This window comes from Neovison vison, chromosome 4 (genome assembly GCF_020171115.1).
Source record: "Neovison vison isolate M4711 chromosome 4, ASM_NN_V1, whole genome shotgun sequence".
Lineage (NCBI taxonomy): Eukaryota > Metazoa > Chordata > Mammalia > Carnivora > Mustelidae > Neogale > Neogale vison.
In genome coordinates this window covers 186,643,182-186,663,645 of record NC_058094.1, presented here as the reverse complement: position 1 = coordinate 186,663,645, position 20,464 = coordinate 186,643,182, and the positions used below count along the sequence as shown (strand labels likewise).

Genomic DNA, 20,464 nt, shown 5'->3' with positions numbered 1-20,464 from the left:
CCTGAGCCGAAGGCAGCTGCTTAACCAACTGAGCCACCCAGGTGTCCCTGAGTTATCTATTTCATTAAACTTTTCAGTTATTTGAATTATTTTTTTTATTTATTTTTATTTTTTAAAGATTTTATTTATTTATTTGACAGATGGAGATTACAAGCAGGCAGAGGCAGGCAGAGAGAGAGGAGGAAGCAGGTTCCCTGCTGAGCAGAGAGCCCGATGTGGGGCTGGATCCCAGGACTCTGAGATCATGACCTGAGCCGAAGGCAGCGGCTTAACCCACTGAGCCACCCAGGCGCCCCTCAATTATTTGAATTATTGACTATTCAATTAAACTTTCTTTAGTTACCTAGCTTTTGGCTTTGCTGATTTTTTTTTTAAGATTTTATTTATTTATTGGAGAGAGGGAGAGAACATACAAGAAGAGAGGAGGCATAGAGAAGAAGGAGAAAGAGACTCCCTGATGAGCAGGGAGCCTGATACGGTCTTGATCTCGGGACCCTGAGATCATGACCTGAGCTGAAGGCAGACATCTAAAGGACTAAGCCACCCTGGTGCCCCAATTTTTGTTGTTGTTTTTGTTATTTTGACTTTGTTGATTTTCTGGGTATAAGTTTACTTTCTACTTAATGAAGTTTTGTTTACTGTGTTTATTTTTTGCTATCATTTTTTTAAAAGATTTTATTTATTTATTTGAGAGAGAGAGAAGAGAAAGAGAGAGCGCAAGTAGAGAAATGTCAGCCAGAGAAGCAGACTCCTTGTCAAGCAGGGAGCCCGATGCAGGATCCAATCCTGGAACTCCAGGTTCATGACCTGAGCTGAAGGCAGTTGTCCAACCAACTGAGCCACCCAGACACCCCATCATTTTTTTAATTAACTTGTTCTTTTTCTGTTTCTTGAGATGGATTAATTTATTCTTTTCCTAATTTCTTCAGATGGATAATGAAATCACTTATTTTCAGATTTTCTCCTTTTCTAATATTTTTAGTTAAGTCTATATATTCTCTCTTAGAACTGCTTTAGTTGTATGCTTCAAGTTTTGATGTATGATTTTTCATTAATATTTAGAATTATTTTCTCATTTAGTCTTTGACCCATGATTATTTAGAAGTATATTCCCAAATTTTCAAACATTTAGAATATTTTCTTCCTTCCTTCCTTTCTTTCTTTCTAAGATTTTATTTATTTGAGAGAGAGCATGAGTGGCGTGGGCGGAGGGGAAAAGGAAGGGGCAAAGGAAGAAGCAGGTGGGACTTGATCCTAGGATCCTGAGATTATGAACTCAGCTGAAGGTAGACTTAACCAAGTCTACCGGGAGCCACCCAGGCACCCCCAAACATTTAGAATATTTTAAATCACTTTTGTTATTGATTGCAGCCTAACTTACACTGTTGTTAAAGAACACTGTCTGATTTCAGTTGTTTGGAATTTGTTGAGATTTTTGCTATGATCCAGCCTATGGTCAGTTTTGATAACTGTTACTTATACACTTGAAGAGAGTATTGTATTCTGCAACTGGGTGTAGTGTTCAGTATGTGTTTAATTAGGTCAGTTTTCTGAGTGATGCTATTTAAAGTCTATAACCTTATTATTTTTTTTTTACTCATTAATGACTTATACAGAGAAGTATGTTAAAATATAGATATGCACTTAGCTGTTTTTTTTTCTTATGTGAAAGAGTAATTAGAGCCCAGTTATCTATTTAAATCTATTTGAATATCTGCCTAAGCATGTATTATTAGGAACCATAAAAACAAAATTGTCTTTTATTTATGAGATTAGCAAAAGGTAAAAGTTACATAACTAGTCTATTTTTGCCAGTCATCAATTTGATGGTGTTCTTGCTTTTGGTTTGGAGGTAACTAAATCAGGAAGCCACATGCCTAAAATAAGGCCTTTTTCAGAAACTATGAAAAGCAGTAATCCATACTACCACCAAACTCTTGCAGCATCCTACCATGGGACTATCACATGAGAGATGATATTTGTACTACTCTGTTCAGGCTACAAGACAAACCTCATTATAACAAAAATGTATAACATTTTCCCATTTGTTAAGGACCAGCTCTCCTCTACTCTGTGGCTCGAACGATCTTTTAAAATGCAGATCTTATCATACCATTCCCCTACCCGATTTAAAAATTCTCCAGGGGATCCCTAATATCTCCAGGAAAAAATTAAATTTCTTCAGCTTGGCATGATAAGCCCACCAGGGTCTAGTTTCTTTCTGCCTTCTTCTCATGTCTTATCTCTTCACATATCCTTCAGCTCCAGCTACCCATGAAATTCCCTGCATGGATCACAGTCTTCTGGCTGTTCTCTCAGTCCAGAGTTTGCCATTTTTTTTTTTTTTAATCCCATCTTGCTTGCCTGGCTGGCAATACTTACATGGCCTCCAGTGGCTCTGATGTCACGTCCTCAAGGGAGGGCCTTGTGTTCTGTATATGCTTTCTTAGCACCCTCACCCCCTCTGTCATCATGCTTTGCTATACCTCGAGGTCGGGGCTGATGAGCCTTCATCTTCCCTAATTAGGGGAAGGCACTGCGTTTTCTCTTTCTGGATAGTTAGAGACTGTCACAGTGCCTGCACCCAGAAAGCACACAGCAAATATTGAATGAGTGTTTCAAGGGCAGCCATCTTAATTAATTATAAAAACAAACAAATGACCAGAAGAACACTCAGATGGCATTAAAGCATACGCCTGAAGGTCACTTAGAGTATCCCATTTGGAGGAATTGTTTTAATTTTCTTTCTATGGCATTTAGGTAAGTGACAGAGGGATGGGAGTGACATGGAGGAAGCAGGTGTGTGAAAAGTACACAAGAGACGCCTTTGCCTTACAAATACACGGATGTGATAAGCCGAAGCATTGAGGTTTTTATTCAAAAGAGTTTGTAGGACTCATGATTCACTGAGACATGCACAGGAAGTGTTTTAAAAGATCCAGTTCCCTTTTATGTTCTTTCAAACTAAACAAAGCCTGTCGTTGGCCACCCAGGCATTTTAGGAGTTACTCACCATTCTCAGAAGGAATGACCTTGGGCAGAAAGGACAGATATAAGAAAACACGTTTCCTGGCTTTTTATTCCAATTTACTTTTGCTCCATAGGCTTTTCTGATTATTTCATTGTAGTCGTGTGTAAAGCTCAGCGCATGTGTATGCTTTCAAGGCATTGTGCTATAGGGTTTTCAGGACCTTACTAGGGTGGAGAATAGTGCCTAGTTCATTGTAGGGCAATTTTCTGGGTTATGAAGTTGAGTCATAAAGTAATCTCCTGGAGGGTCCAGTTGGCTCAGTCTGGTTAAGCATCTAGCTCTTGATCTCAGCTCAGGTCTCCATCTCAGGGTCATGAGATCAAGCCCTGCGCTGGGCTCCATGCTGGCTATGGAACCTACTTAAAAAAAGAAAAACTTGGGGCACCTGGGTGGCTCAGTCATTGGACGTCTACCTTTGGCTTGGGTCATGATTCCAGTGTCCTGGGATTGAGCCCTGCATTGGGCTCCCTGCTCCGTGGGAAGCCTGCTTCTCCCTCTCCCACTCCTTCTGCTTGTGTCCCTGCTCTCACTCTCTCTCTCTTTGTCAAATAAATAAATAAAATCTTTAAAAAATAAAAGGAAAAAGTTATTTCATAATAAAATCAACCCCATTAGCCCTAGAAATTATCTTTGGGCAAAAAAAAGAAGACGTTCTCTTTTCTATTCCAACAGCCTTTTCAAATTCCAAAATACAGTGTTCAGCCTTTCCTTCCTTAGTTCCTCTCTTGTGATGCTTTTATGCATTTCAGATAATTGCATAGTCCCAAGGTAACTCAGCATCTGGGACTTGCCCTGGGCTTGAGGGCACAGAAAACTGAAGAAGCACAGCCTTTCATCATATGTCTTGTAGCCAGGTAGCCTGTAGAAAACAGTGTCTGTGGAGAAACGGAGGACTCCCGTAAGGCTGCCGTGGTTCATCCACAACGAAATTACATGCTATCCTAACAGAAAGGCGTGTTGCCAAAGTTTGAAAGCATAAGCTATTCCTAAAATGGTGTTGCACTTCTATATTAGAGCTATTATCTGGCAGCCATGGTGACAGATATGGATGGAGTGCTGGAAACTATGAACATTCACTTAGAAGAGGAACTTTATTATTGTTATTGTTGTATATTTCCTTTTCCCCTCCAACTTTCTCCCTCCCTCTCTTGCTTTAGGTGCCTGAACCAGAATTATTTATGAATAGTATTAAATAGCTAGTTATATGGTGTACAGCTTACCATGGGATCTGTCCCTGGGGACGTAGGCTTTTAGGTGAAATGAACCCACATGGAAAAACATCCAGAAGGATTTCAGGAGAGCAAAGGAAGGTATTAGAGCCTTCCCGCCTTAGCTAGTGTTCTCCAGGGTTAACAAAAATACTTTATAACGTGGCTATGAGATACTTTATAACACGGCTATTTTCAGGCAACCCTTCTTAAGATGGATTCAGATCTAGGGAAAACCTAAACTGTGATGGAAAATAGGGGAGGATGCCCCCTTATTCCCAGAAACTTCAGGAATTTTCAAATTTTTTGAATCTCGGTGGTGTCAGTAGAGAAAGGGCCCATTTGAAACTTTTTCATTCATGAAACAGCAATTTCACCAAGAGGTAGATAGTAGGTGGGGAAGGATGGGGCATCCTGTTCCAGGAGTGATAAAGAGGAGAGGGTGGACTGAGGGACCAATGGAGGAACACCCACCTGAATGCTCTCTTCGAGCCCAGCAATACTTGACAATAGGACATCTGGAACCTTCTAGGGCTTGGGTGACAGCTGCATAAAGCATAAAGCATAATGCCGGCAGCTATGTGGGCAGGGATAGGTATGGATTGTACCTGGTGGGTGCCAGTCCAAATAAGAGCTTGGTGTCTAAAAAGTTGGTCACCATTTACTTTTTCTTTAAAGTTCATGTAGTCTTTCTATTGTCATATTTTGTTTCTTTGTAATTTCTTTTCTTGTTTCAGTAGATTTTCTTTTTATTACATTATGATTTCAGCTTTCACCTTTGTTTCACAGATCCACGTTTTCTTGAATTTTATTGAACCCAAAGTATATGTTCCCTAAAATTTACCGTTAGTACATTTGTTGCCATTAGTACATTTTAGTTTCAAAAGTGAGTCCTGGGCACCTGGGTGGCTCAGTGGATTAAAGTCTCTGCCTTCAGCTCAGGTCATGATCTCAGGGTCCTGGGATTGAGCCCCATATTGGGCTCTCTGCTCAGCAGGGAGCCTGCTTCCCCCTCTTTCTCTGCCTGCCTCTTTGCCTACTTGTGATCTCTGTCTCTCTGTCAAATATATAAATAAAATCTTAAAAAAAAAAAGTGAGTCCTTTCTCTGCATTTTGAGGGTGGTATTCTCTGCATTCTTGAATGCTGAAATCTTTTTGTTGATATATATATTTTTTCTGTTTGGTTGTTTTTGAATAAAGAGAGATGGATGTCGGCTGGGTGTTCTCCATAAACACAGTGGGTGTGTTCTAGGTTTTCTTTATGTCTGCAAGGGTGTTGATAGAACCTTTTACTCATCTCACAAGCTGAGAAACGGGAGTAGATATGAATTTTTAGTACTTTTTATGTATCCTAAAGATACTTCATTCTATATTATTTCTTCTCTGGATTTGTTGAAGCCATTGGGTTATGTGTTTTGCTTCTGTTTACAACTATCTGTCAGGGCAGACCTTTACACCTGCTATATAAATGTGGTCTGATACTCTTGGAGACTACATCAGGATGGAGCCCCGCACTCTTGATTTTCTGCTACTTGTGGCACTCAGCCTGGGACTTTCCAGGGGAGATGGTTTTCAGTGCTCTGGTCTGAACTGTTGAATGGAATTCCAGGTGATGCTTTCACCAGGCACCTCACTCCTGCTTTGGCTTATGGCCCTGGCTGCCAGATCCCAGGATGATAGGAAGCTCTTCCAGGCTTGATTGCCCTAATACTGTGCTTTCCTGGGAGTGGGAATCGTTCATAATCATGGATTCAAAGTAAAACTCTATTTGATATTCTTGGTCATTTCAATTGTTTTTGACTGATTATCATTGGTTTTTAGTTCATGAAAGTGATGTAGGAAGCCCTTCTACTAGGAACTTCTTTTCTCTTAGGAAAAGAAGTGTCAGTCATTTTCATATTTACTTGACTTCGCATAATTAGCACTGTATTTCATCTGCCACTTTTAAAAACTCTTTTGAAACTACTTGTCTATTTTGTAAAAATGGGCTTTGTTAAATCTAAGTCGCATATCCATAGTCCACTTAATGGGAGACCTAGGAATCTACTCCCACCCTTGAAAGATCACTGTTCTAGAATATGCCTTCAAGTTTTTTGTTTTTGTTTTTTAGAAAATCATATTAATGATGAAATTTTGAACTTGCCCACACCTGAGAATATATTTTTTGGCAATTCTACTAAATATAGGTATAGACATAGGTATCTTAAATTATACCACATTATTCTCAAAAAATGGTATGACTGTTCAATGTTCTGGTATTTGGCATGGTAGAAGTCTATGGCCAACTTACATTCTGTTACTTTCTAAGTCATATATTTTATTTTCTAAGATTTGCCAGTTCTTTTCTCTATTGTTTGAAATAGAAAATTACAACAGCATATGTTGGATGTTTTTATGTATTTTTTTTTCCTGGTTTTATCTGATCCCTTTTTATCTGCTTATAAAGATTTTTCTTCAGTCTAGGAAAACTTATTCGATTAAAGCTGCTTACGTTTGTTTATTTCTTATGGAAGACCTATTATAGGAGGACAGAATTATCTGGTTCTGATTTTTATTAATGTTATATTTGCCTAGTCATTTTTTTTCTTTTTGTCATTTTTCCTCTTAGTTTTCTCAGTCTCTCAATAGAGAGTCATGTCAATTCCTGGTAGAATCTTCAAGCCCCAAATGAAGAGAGAAAATTTTAAAAATTCTTAAATTTACCCTCATTTTACTTTGCTAGTTGAGAGTCCAGACAGCTTGGTGGTGGTTGGGCCCCTGGAGGTGAGAGTCAAAATCAGAGGCAAACCTAGCCAGGAATGTGTTTTGCTAAAGAACTTCCAAACCTTATTTGGAATAGATCTCAGGGCTCACAGCTACAATCTCCCCATTCTTTGGCAGACTGGTCGTCCACTCTGTGTGAGTGACTGGTAAGCCCTTCCATGCCAACTCCCTGTCCTGCTGTCCCTGAAACCCAGAACACTTCCTAATGGGAACCACAGGGCTGATCTTCACCTCTGGGCCCACAGAGGCCTCTGCTGGTTTCCTTTGTCTACTTCCCTGTTAACATGTTGGAGAGTCATAAGTCAGGTAGTGACCACACTCAATCTAATTTCTTTTGTATTTTACATTGTTGAAATCCCTGGGAATTTCTTTTGTATGGCTGTTCGTACTGTTTAAGGTGGATCCAGAGTTTTTCCTCAGTCTTTACTGCTGATCATTTTCATGGTCATCTGGAGGGGAATAATTTACACCTTGCCACGAAGTAAACTATCCTCACTTAGGACGGCATATCTTGAGAATATTTTGAAGTCAGGAAAGTGCAAACAGGCTTGGGAGATGGATAATAATTTTAAGTATATTGCTAGAATGTTTCCCATCTGGTTGCCTGGGATCATCAAGGTCACTGAATAACAACAATGGCAATGAAGGTAACAATTGCCTTTAGAAAAACAACCAGGAAAGGGGAAATGTTGGTCCAAGAATATAGACTTAGTTTTGAGGTGAATAAATTCTAGGGATCTAATGTGTTTTGGTGATTATAATTAACAAGTTATTAGTTTCACATGTGTATACTTGAAGGTTGCTAAGAGTAAATCTTTAATGTTCTCACCATGAAAAAAGTTATAATTGTCTGAGATGATGGATGTGTTAACTAATCTTATTGTGGTAATTGTTTTGCAATATATATATGTGTATCCAATCACCATGTTGTATACCTTACACAATGTGATATGTTAATTATATTAAATAAAGCTCAAAAAACCTCATGTTTGATGTGAATATATTAATATCAGTTTGATTTAACTTTATATCAACTTAGAAAATTTGGTAGTTGGATCTCCGTCATTTAGCTGACACTCAGGGAAGTTAAATATCTTACCTGGTATAACATAACTAATATGTTGTGATGCGGGGCTCAAACCCAAGGTTGTCCTCAAAGCTCCTGTTCTTTCCTTTGCTGGCCATCAAACAGCCCGAGGAGCTGTCCAACCTCCACATCTCTGGTTTTTACAGTGTTCTCAGTTACTGGACTTTGATCATCTGTTGTGATTTTTTTGCTCTCATAGATACTAACCCCTTCCCTGTGGGGATAATGTTGATATAAATGGAAGAGCCTATTTTATCATTTCTCTTACACTTCCTGAAACACTTGACTAGCAGGGCGGAAGATCTTGTCTTCAGTACTTTGCTTTACCGTCCAGCCTCTCTCTTTTTTTCCTTAAAGCTGAGGTATTTATCTACCCCTAGAGGAATTCCTCTTGCCCAGTAAAGTAATTTATCTTTGTGTATTCCTTATGTAGCCCTCTGTGGGTATTTTGGTGCTCTGAATCTCTTCACCTGTTTTGGAATATGCTTTGACCATGAGGTTGCTCATGCAGTCTCAAGAAGTTGGTCATGGCTGAACAAACATAGTTTAATTTTTAACATAGCAGAATCTCAAGTAGTATTTGGTGACGTTGGTGTGGTTCATGCTTTACTAAATCCAATTAAAATTTAAAAAATTGAAATTAGAGAAGCAGCAAAATCATTGCTAATTTAGGGAATTCTTAGAAAGATAAAAGACAGCTAGAAGGTCTTGGGGTGGTTTGTGCCTGGTGGTTGAGAACATTGTTGTTCTTGCTTCACAATGGCAAAATCGTATATATTTCTTTTGTAATTTGCTCCTTTGAGAAATGCTGGTCAGCTCCATCATTAGATTTCTATTTTCCTTCCAGGTAAATTGGAATAAATAAAAATACTCTGTGCCTGTAAAATGTGCTGCTGGGATTGTAGGATTATTCACGGTCTTCTCTGTTCTAATTTAGTTGTGTCTTTTCTCCCCCTAGGTTACGGTCTTTGGTCAAACAATTAGAGAGAGGCGAGGCTTCGGTGGTAGATCTTAAGAAGAATTTGGAATATGCAGCCACGGTGCTTGAATCTGTGTACATTGATGAAACCAGGTAAGCAAAATGTGTCAAAAAGTTAGTACACTGAGGATCAGTTTTCTGTTATGTGGCTTTTCTGAAATGTCCCCCTTGGCCTGTAATGGGGTACCACTCAAATGGAGGGTGATGGAGCTTGGGTTTCCACAAAACAAAATTTGGACCTCTCTCCTAGCCTCTGTGCCTCCTCATGGGAGAGAGAGCTAACTAAACTTCTCTGACATGGCCATTGTGATAATAAAGTGAGATAATGGAAGAGGAGAAAAAGTGATTTTTTAAAACATGGTAAGATTTCTTCTCAGGTGTAGAGTTCCACTGTAATAATTGCACACTGTTAGCCTCAGCCTAAAAATTGTGTTCATGTGTTAATTCACGTTGTCTGTCAATGGAGTTTCCTGAAGTGACCTTAAAGCATTTTTCCTCTTAAGGACCCAGAATTCCTCCTTTGATTTTATACATTATCAATTTTCTTAATAGACTCTTCCCACCTGAATTATCGAAAGGTATTAAAGCACTGCCTGTCACAAAATTCATCTGAAAGGAGCAAAAGTGTTTTTCTTTTGAAAAATGTTGATGTGGTGAATTTGCAAGGCTTTTCTTCTCTTTCCTAATCCAGGCTCCTCTCTCAGGCTTAATTTCTCTATGCCAGATTCCAATCTGACAGGATTTCTCACTAATCTGAGGAGTATGCACGTGGTGGTTTAGTTTTTGGTGACTTCCTTGGTTCCTAATTTAGGGAAATTTGATAGCATCATTTTTTCCAATGTTACATTTTATCTGTTCTCCAATTGATGCGTCTAAAGGAAAAAATAAAAAACAAAAAACCCAACAACCTTTTTAAAAAACTCTTTTTACTGATACCTGATTACAGCTTATTTTTAGTAGGGCTTAATGTAAGTATAAAATACAATTTTATTATAACTTACCATTATTTATGTTCTTTTCTGGTGGTTTGACCTAGGAACAAATTTGAAAAATCAGCTAAGCATATCTTACAGATGACTTAAATCACTGAGCTCAAATAAGGAACTGCATTATTTTGGAAATTTTGCTTGAATTTAGAATTTACATTTCTGTATTCTTCTATCAAAGTAGAATGAATATCAATTGACATCATTTCCGTTTATAACCACAGAGGACTGGGTTGATGTGATTTGGGTAATATTTTATAAAGTCTTTCTTTTTCTTTTAAAAATTTTTAATTTTTTAAAAAATTATTTTTATTTTATCTTAAATTTGTTTTTATTAAAGATTTATTTTATTTATGTGTAACTCATGTATAACTTTGTATAGCTTTAAGTTGTATAATGTGTTGAGTTAAGGCATTTATATATTGTAATATAATTACCACCAGAGCATTAGTTATCACCTCTATCATGCCACAGAATCATAATTATTTTTTTGTGGTGGGAACAATTAAGATCTAGTCTCTTAGCAACTTTGAAGTTTGTGATACAGTATTGTTATGTATAGCAAAGTCTTTAAATGTTCTTTTTTTTAACACAAACTAACACCACATGGTCCATCTAAGCAAAGCTCCCTGTGAATGCATTATTAAATGGAAGATTTAGATCCCATTCAAATTCCACAAGATACTGGGGGCTCCTTAGTGGAGTGGGTCTGGGACCCACAGCCTGAGAGGGAGCATACTTAACTTTCTCTGGTTTCTTTGTTTCTTTGTACAGTCTGGTAGAGCAAACCATCCTGAAAGACAATGGTGACTTTTACAAGCCTTACTAAAAAGGGGCTTCATTTTTTGTGGCCATTTTTGTTCGGTTTCTTTGTACCTGTGTATTCAGGTGGGGTGGAAAGGAACAGCTGTTCCGAAAGCTCCAAATGCAGGTGTAATCTCAGTATCCTGGTTGTGTTTCCTGTGTTCAGGAGACTTCTGGATACGGAGGATGAGCTCAGTGACATTCAGTCGGATGCAGTGCCTTCTGAGGTCCGAGACTGGCTGGCCTCCACCTTCACCAGGCAGATGGGGATGATGCTCAGAAGGAGCGAGGAGAAGCCGCGGTTCAAGAGCATTGTCCATGCAGTGCAGGCTGGGATATTTGTGGAGAGGTAAGGAGGGCTGCCGCTCGGGGACCAAAGCAGCAAAAAAGACACCTGTTTCCAATAACTGGAAACTTTCCTTTGATGTAATTTTTGTATCTTTATAAACACTGAAAATGCTGGTGGAAACAGGTAGTCTAGAAGGAGAGATTGCAAAAATGTATTTGTTTCATCTTTGTAGCTTCATTAGGACAATTCTTTGCCTTTGCTCAGAACTCCTTTTGTTGACTAGAAAAGATTTGGTGTCAGTTCAGTCTCCCATTTTTAAAAAAGAACATCATCTAATCCATCATCCTTTGACATACATGGAACAGGGCAGGGATGCCTTGAGGTAGTTGACCTGGAGGGTGACAGTTTATTTAAAGGCTTTGAGTTCCCCATGATGCTTTCCAGTTTTGTTAGCCATTTTGCTCTTTAAATTAAATTGCCCCCTTCCCCAGAAACAGATTCCAGAAATTGATTTAGTTTTCCTACGATCATTATTTCACAAATCAATTTATTGTTCCTGTAATCCTTATTGCACATTTACAGGTCTTAGAAATGCCATATTCAGTTCAAAGTTCACCTGGGACATTTTTCCTTCTTGTTTTTGAGAGTTCTAAAGAACAAGGTCTTCCAAATGAGTTGCCCATAGGTGTTCCTCATTCAGGTTAAAGTACTCCTTTGCTTACTATCTATGCTATACTATAATTCACTTCTGGCAGAAGTAGTGACCCATTTTAATAACTGAATTTCCAATTTGAGGCCCATTGATTAATTTTTGTTTGTTTCCAATGATTCATGTATTTGGGATTGCTTTAATTTCTCTCAAATGTAACTCTGTCTGAGGCCACTTGAATGACTGTGAAAAAGGTTATTAAAAACTGTTTCTTGGTTCACCGGCTGACCCAACTTCTCGTATTTGTCAGTATTTTAGTGTAAATCTTCTTCGTAAGAAATAATACTGCATTTTTCCCCTGCTGACTTTGCCAGAATGTATAGAAGAACATCAAACATGGTTGGACTGAGCTACCCACCAGCTGTTATTGAAGCATTAAAGGTAATACCAAAAAAAAAAAAAGTCTGACAGTGTACATGGTATCTTATAAGAGGTACAATTATATTTGTTGTTAGAGAATAAAAGGCTTTCATTTATGGTTCACTTACAGGTTTCCCAGTCATTCCTGACTTATTCTTTCATTATTTTTTACTTACCTGTTCTTAAAGTATCATGATCTTTTTGCCTTTGACTTGCTAATTTTTTTTTTAAAAAATCAGACTATGTGGGTCTCATGCCTATCCACATCACCATCAATGGGGTAGGGTCTTTGATGGGATCATAGTTGTATCATTATCTGATTATCTACTCTAAGTCCATTTTTGTAGATGAAGAAATGAGACTTAGTGAGATTTTTAAAAAGACACAATTAACTAGAGCCAGAAGAACTAAGGTCTGATACCAGAGTTCCAATCACATAGTAAGTGTTCAGTAACATTTTCCTCCGTGAATGTGTGTCCCCAGAACCTATACATACTCCTGTTTACCTAAGACTCTTATGGCGCCTGAAAGTTCCATGGGAAGTTACACAGGTATTTGAGTTTCAATGAGCTAAATCTTGCAGAATTACTCCCATTCAGGCAAGCTCTTAGAATTGTATAGAATATTCTCTAAGAGCCTCAAAGTGCCTGTATTCCTCTTAGGGCTGTGTCAGTTCAGATCCACTGGTTGGAGGCTGTCCTGGCTGTGCTAAAGCTGATTTGGCTTCTGGATTTGAGCATGGGGGCTGTGCTAAGGGTCAGGATCACTCGGCCAGTTGACACTGCATGGTGTCTATACATGGAATCATGTCATCCATTTGCTTAGGGACATCCTAGCATATGGATGCGTGTGTGTGGTAAGATGGATTTATTTATTTATTTGTTTATTTATTTATTTTTAAGATTTGTTTACTTATTTGACAGAGAGACTGCAAGAGAGGGAACACAAGCAGGGGAAGTGGGAGAGGGAGAAGCAGGCTTCCTGGCAAGCAGGGAGCCTGGTACGGGGCTCAATCCCAGGACCCTGGGGTCATGACCTGAGCCGAAGGCAGACGCCTAATGACTGATGCACCCAGGCACCCCTTATTTAGTTAGTTTAGAGAAAGAGAGGAAAAGAGCATAAGCAGGAAGAGCAGAGGGAGAGGGAGAAAGAACCTCAAACGGACTTCCTGCTGAGTGTGGAGCCCAACCTGTGGCTAATACCATGACCTTGAGATGATGACTTGAGCTGAAATTGAGAGTAGGGCCCTTAACCAACTGCCCGGCCCAGGAGCCCCCATTCTGACTATTGTTATGGCTACTGTTGTCTATCTCTGCAATCTGAAACATGTATTACATGATACTTAAATTACCTACTTATGGAATCAGGGTTGGGAGAGCTTCATGATCAACTTAATGTCAAGAAAGACTTTTAGGGCCATTTTGATTTTATATTTCAGTCTCTTTCTCTTGCCTAAAGACATTCACTAGTTAAATTTGTGAGACCCTATATTCAAATTACCAGTTGTCCATTTTCTGTCTCTTAACTCATCCTAAGAACAGAAAAGATGCTCAAGAAAGATGCTTCAAGAAGACACATGTTTCTTCTTACTCCTCTTCAGTACCCCACCCAGTGCCCAGTGCACCAGTGTAATTTACAGCCACATTTGCCATGTAATCAGTGAAATCATTGCATGAGATCTGATGTTTCATAACACCCGCTAGGAAGCTGCATTGATTTTCATAACTGAACCCAAATCATTCAATGAAAGTCTTCAGGACATGAAAAGAATCCTTTAATTTCTTCTCTTGTCATGAACATAAATACAGGTGGTTATACAAGTATTAAGACATTTATAAAAATATTTCCTCTGGATTGGAGCATCTTTTCTGAAAAAATGTGGAGCGACCTGGGATATGAAGGTCATTCTCAGATGCCCACATGTTGTCTTTCTGAGGAGAAAGGAACCTAGATGATTCAGACTAAGATTAAATGCTGCTTATCTTAAGTACCCTTAAGTTAACTCTCTGAACTGCTACCCTTCTGCAGAAGTATTGCTGATAATGTGCATAAGTTTAGAGCTGTGTTTTCTCCTGAGCCTGGCCCCTGTTTACTGGGGGATTTTAAGATCTTTTTACAAGGTAGTATTTTCCCCCTCCCTAGACTCTGGTTTTATCTGCAGTGTATTGAAGATGAGTTGGCGGAGTCACACAGATATTTTCTTTCTTTCTTTCTTTTTTTTTTTTTTCTGTTTTTAGGTAGTACCTGTTTAAGAAATGGTTATTTCTACTTCACTGCCAGCAGTTTATATGAAATGGCCATTGCTTTCTTCTATTAGCAGAAAGCACCCCCGCCAACTGAGAGAGTATAATTCAATAAAATGACTGTCATGCCACAGTCATATTAACCTTTGTGTTTAATGTAAGAACAGGGCATGAAATCACATTTAAGTAGGAGAATATCCACCACCAATCTCTAACTCGAAATATGTTGCAGCATTGTTCTTTTAATTTTTTCCATCCAATATATGCTAGCTTCTGATTTGGGGGAGTCTTATCTCTGGGCTTTTGTGGTGGGGCTATTGGAACTGTGGAAGTGTGTTGTTGCTTAGAAGGTATCACCCTGGGTAGACTCTAGGTTTAAAGTGGGAGGAAAAGAGGAGGTTCAGGCTTCCATTACATTAGACTGACAGGAAGTTCCTGAAGTTTTTCCTTGGGAATGGGACTTGGGCCATGTCTGGAGAAGAAGAGAGAAGAAGAATGGCTTAAGATGGTTAAAGACGGTTTAACTCGGTTCTTGTTAAAAAGGCAGATTCTAGGGCGCCTGGGTGGCTCAGTGGGTTAAGCCGCTGCCTTCGGCTCAGGTCATGATCTCAGGGTCCTGGGATCGAGTCCCGCATCCGGCTCTCTGCTCAGCAGGGAGCCTGCTTCCTCCTCTGCCTCTCTGCCTGCCTCTCTGCCTACTTGTGATCTCTCTCTGTCAAATAAATAAATAAATAAATAAAATCTTTAAAAAAAAAAAAAAAAGGCAGATTCTAGGTCCCAGGTCAGAATTCTGGAAGTCCCTCAGCTGAGAATCAACATTTTCCCTGAGCACTTCAGGTGGTTCTGTAGAACATTAAAATTTGAGAATCACAGCAAAGGCTGTGATTAAAAATCACATAAAATGAGTAGCGGGACAGAACATCCCAATGACTATTTACACTCATCCTGTTTCTCTAAGTCCTGAGATCCTGAATCACTTGTGACTTCTTACTGTGATCATTTCTCTATTTTCAGTGATAGCTCTCTTTTTTATTCATTCTGGAGACGAGTAAACATTGCAGATGTGACAAAGTGTTTTCTCACCTGTTGAGTTGTCAGTGGACTTTTCCTTAGGACTAATGGATGTCATGGCAACATCAATTATAGTAGCTAAGGTGAAGCTTTAGGTCTTGGGTTAATCTTAAAGGGCCCCACTGTCTCGGGCCTAGGCCCTATTGGTGTATTTAGGGCATGAGGCTTGGGTCACAGCATGTATTCATTGAGTTTACAGTCTCTTCTATTGACAATGATATCACTGTTGACAATGATGTCAGTGGTGTTACTACCTAGTTCTGGTACCAAATGGCATTAGACACTTCCTTAAAAGTGGGGGAAGTAACACCTATATGTAGGCTTATGAGGATGAGCAAATGTATATAAACCCTTTTCACTCTGCCTGGCACAGACAGTGTGCTCAGCTTGTAGCTATTTCTTTAGTTATTATAATGGAGGAGAAATGTTAGAAGGCTGAGGTGAAGTTACCATTAAGAGTCAACTGAAACAAGCCAGTTGAAAGCCTTTTGGAAAAGTTTGGCTTTCCCTATATATACTTCAGTTTTCCTGTGCCCTCCTGTCCATGAGGGAGACCCTTAATAGCCTTGGGATGACCTTCAGTGGTTGGGATGTTTGAGGAAGGACAGGGCTGGGATAGATGGATGATGTTGGAATGCACTGAGGGCTGAGGTGAGAGTCCCTCAGGCCAGCGGTTCCAGAAGAGTCTCTTCCAGGGAACCATCTGACTTTTCCTGTTTTCTGTATGGTCTCACATGCGTCCTTGTGTGGTCTCATGTATGTCCACTTATGACAACACACTTTCTATAACTACTGAAAGTGAAACTCTTCTTCTTCTTCTTCTTCTTTTTTTTTTTTTTTTGTAAGATTTTATTGATTTGTTAGAGACAGAAGAACAGGGGGAATGGTAGGCAGAGAGAGAAGCAGGCTCCCTGCTGAAGAAGGAATCCAATGTGGGACTCAATCCCAGGACCCTGAGATCATGACCTGAACCAAAGGCAGGCACTTAGCTGACTGAGCCACCCAGGCATCCCTGAAAGTGAAACTCTTGACACAAGAAAACAAAATGACTGTTGCTTTGACTGCTGCTAAAACACACCTTTGTTTACTATATCCACCAGTAGCCGGTTGTAAGTCAAAGACACATCAGACAATGTTTACATCTATTTTGGAGTAGCTATTTATAGACAAGGCTTTGAACTTAAAGACTGATAAAGTTTAAAGACTGATGTGTGAGGAGTGCATTCAGCTTAGCTCTCAGTTTTACTTTTTTTAGTAAAGTGGCTCACAGATATGAGGACTAGGTTCACAGATCAGTGATGCCAGAAGTGGTTGCATTTTCCTGTTTTGTGAAATGAAGTCTTTCTCCATGGTTTTAGCTCAGCAGTTTGAACTGAAGGGACACATGATTTGTGTTCCGCATCAAACATGTTTCTGAAAAATTTCAAGTGGATTAACATAATCAACTGTGGACTAAGAGGAAGTCAGGAGATAATAGTAAGGGACTGGGGAGATGTTTGCAATAGGGAAGCACCTTAGGTTGTCATGAAGTGAAATAAACGTTTGAAATTCAGCAGTGGTAGTGACAGGCTTAATGGAAAGAGCCTGAGATTAGGCATCTGTTGACCGTGTTTGTGTCCTGATCCCACTTGGTCCCTAGCGCTGCCCTTGTGATAGGTCTTAGGGAAATTAACTTCTCAGTTTTCTCATCTGTAAGATGTGACTAATAATACCTGCCATTTAGATTCGTTTTCAGGATACATTATGTATTTATTGCTGATCACAATGCCTCACATATGGTAGGCACTCAATAAATTATAGTTGTTCTTGTAAGTAGTAAGACTATTTAATTATGTTATTAGTAAATGCTATGTGGGTCTCCCAAGCTGGGAAAAGTTTTGAGGGCAGAAATGGTGTTAGGGTCTTGGGCTGTGAAATCCTGGGTGAAGGTTGTGGGGTGACTCTCCAAGTGGGGAGACAGTTATCTGTACAAGTGGCTGGGGACTTAATGCATTCTTTCTCCCTTCCCTGCCATGCAGGATGTGGACAAGTGGTCCTTTGATGTCTTTTCCCTCAATGAGGCCAGCGGGGATCATGCACTGAAATTCATTTTTTATGAATTACTCACCCGTTATGATCTGATCAGCCGTTTCAAGGTCAGTGCCTACTTTTAAAAAATGCATGCGTTTGTCCATCTCTCTCTCTCTCTTTTTTTTTTTTAAGATTTTATTTGTTTACTTTAGAGAGAGTGATTGAGAAAGCAGGATTTTGTAGGGGAAGGGGAGGCAGAACCGGACTCCCCACTGAGTAGGGAGCCCAATACAGGGCGTGATCCAAGGACTCAAGGATCATGACCTGAGCCAAAGGCGAGTGTCCAGATGCCCCACATTTGTCCATCCTTCCATGACTTTTGGGCAAAGACCAAGGGAGTCCTTTTAATATAGACTGAAGACTGCTGTGGGACTTGGGAAGCATCATCCAGACTGCCGCTGCCCTGAAGTCTGTGGTGGTGGGAATGTGTCCTTAAGCCCCTGCCGGGTGGGGCTCACAGCAGGCGAGAGGATGGATCTGCACAGTTTGGTCCCAGTCTTCCTAGAAGTACAGCCCGAAGTGTGGGCTAGCGGGACTCCTCACAGATCTCATTTCAGCCTGATGTCGTGTACTGTCCATCACCACTGGCGTGGAGACAGTAATGGAGACAGACTGAGCAACTGCTGTCTCTGCAAACTTTTTCCCACCCCTTGGCTCAAGCATAGACAAATGCTCTCACTTATCATCCATGACAGGTCACTGGTATTTCCCAGCCATTCATGCTTCAAATTAATTCTTCAACCTTAATTAAAGAACATGAATCGTTTCCAGCGTTCAATCCCCTCCGCTTTGTAATACCACCAACTCTAGGGGTCAGGCCAGGTTCTCCAGGGCGTCTGTGTATTTGTCTGGTGACATCTCTCCTGTCGTGCTCTTCGGACTTCTCTCATCATGGGGGTGAGCCTTTAGAAAATGCAGGGTTTTTTTTTTTTTTTTTAACATAACGTATTGATTTCTCTAGACGGCATGGTTCTTTATCATTTTCCTAAGGACCGTGTACTCGGGAGCATGTTTCCTCCATAGCCATAAATGCTGTATTTATGGTTCTTAATTTCTTTGTGTCAAAAATGGGCCTGAGAATCTGGTGGGTGCTCAGGACCCTTCCCACACAACAAAGCTTGTGCACATATGCATACCTTTACCTGTCATTTTCTTGGCTCATGGATCTCTCATGAACAGCCCCGGGAACCTAGGCCTATTCGATACTCGTTTTTAAAACTGATGATGAATTAATCTCTGACATAGGAAAGGCAATATTTAAATTTTTAAGAATCCACAAATGGTAAATATGGAAGGATCTGCTCAAGGAAGAACATGTTATAGACTCTGCTGAAGCATTACAGTAAAGCATTTTCCTGATTTTTTTTTTTTCTTCCTAACGTGCTTATTGGTCTCCTGGAACCCATGCTCTCTCTTTTTCCCACAGGGTTGTATTTGGTAACTAACCCTAAGCCAAGGAATTAACCCAAAAAGGAAATACAATGAATGTTTTCAGGGTCCCCTTCTTTTGAACAGGCATTTTGCTGTTGTTCCTTATTTTCTGCCACATAGAAAATGAAGGCATCTATATTATATGTGTTTGAGACAGAAAAAGAATTAGGCTAAAATTGCAATGCAACAATTATAAATTACCAAGCAATAGACATAAGAACACAGTCTGTTTCTGTTCTTGTACAGAACAGGCTATCACACGTTTTGTTTTGTTTTTTTAACGAGTGTCCAGTTCACACAATCACTGCTTCTAAAGGGCCCAGTTTTCAGGAGGCAGCAGCTCATGTTTATTTTGCAGCCATTTTACAACTTTAGATTTTTATGTACTTTATGTTTTCCCACAAAATACATGGGCTGTGCTACCCGGTATGTATCCGTTTATTTCTCAAGAAATAAAAGACTCGAAACTTTGCTCGAAAAAGAGATGAACACATACCCTTCTTTTTTTTTTTTTTTTTAAAGATTTTTTATTTATTTATTTGACAGACAGATCACAAGTAGGCAGAGAGGCAGGCAGAGAGAGAGGAGGAAGCAGGCTCACCGCTGAGCAGAGAGCCCGATGTGGGGCTCGATCCCAGGACCCTGAGATCATGACCTGAGCTGAAGGCAGAGGCTTTAACCCACTGAGCCACCCAGGCGCCCCGAACACATACCCTTCTGCCCTCAATATCTTTGAGGTGATTCTGGGGTTCTGGACTGAGAACAACAACAACAAAAAACATTCACAGGTCAGACTGTTCTTAACCTAGGGACTTCCTATGAGATTTTCAAATCATTGCTAATTTCTTCAGTAGTTTTTGCTAATTTTGGAAAGTTCCAGACTCTTCAGGCGCGATGTTATGCTTCCAGAAAGATGCCACTCGAGCGACTTCGACTTCTGCTTCCTCACTTAAAGCTACAAAACCATTGACTTCTTAACCTTACTGCTTTCTTTCAGATCCCCATTTCTGCCCTTGTCTCATTCGTGGAAGCTCTGGAAGTAGGATACAGTAAGCATAAAAATCCATACCACAATTTAATGCACGCCGCCGATGTTACACAGACTGTCCATTACCTCCTTTATAAGACAGGAGTGGCGGTAAGTACTGATGGGAACTCAAAGATGACACAAAAGAAGTGATGATGATTCTTTTGTTTTTGTTTTTGTTTTTAAAGATTTTATTTATTTATTTGACAGAGATCACAAGTAGACAGAGAGGCAGGTGGTGGGGGGTGGGGAAGCAGGCTCCCCACTGAGTGGAGAGCCTGAAGCAGGGCTCAATCCCAGGACCCTGAGATCATGACCTGAGCTGAAGGCAGAGGCTTAATCCACTGAGCTACCCAGGCACCCCATGATGATTCTTCTTATTGGAGGCTGTTCCTATTCTGATGTG

The 20,464-nt window shown here is 39.9% G+C and overlaps 1 protein-coding gene across 7 annotated transcripts in view; it reads left to right on the top strand.

The window, feature by feature from the left end:
- PDE1C (phosphodiesterase 1C) overlaps positions 1-20,464 on the top strand; it is a 302,827-nt gene that overhangs the window by 194,562 nt on the left and 87,801 nt on the right. For all 7 annotated transcript variants that reach the window (XR_006384292.1, XM_044246327.1, XM_044246328.1 and 4 more), the window contains 5 exons: positions 9,048-9,161; positions 11,025-11,207; positions 12,171-12,237; positions 17,549-17,665; positions 20,029-20,169. Coding sequence is in view for 6 of the 7 variants with exons in the window: in XM_044246327.1 (XP_044102262.1) it covers positions 9,048-9,161; positions 11,025-11,207; positions 12,171-12,237; positions 17,549-17,665; positions 20,029-20,169 (622 nt within the window). In the remaining variant the exon portion in view is untranslated. The remainder of the gene's footprint in view (positions 1-9,047; positions 9,162-11,024; positions 11,208-12,170; positions 12,238-17,548; positions 17,666-20,028; positions 20,170-20,464) is intronic.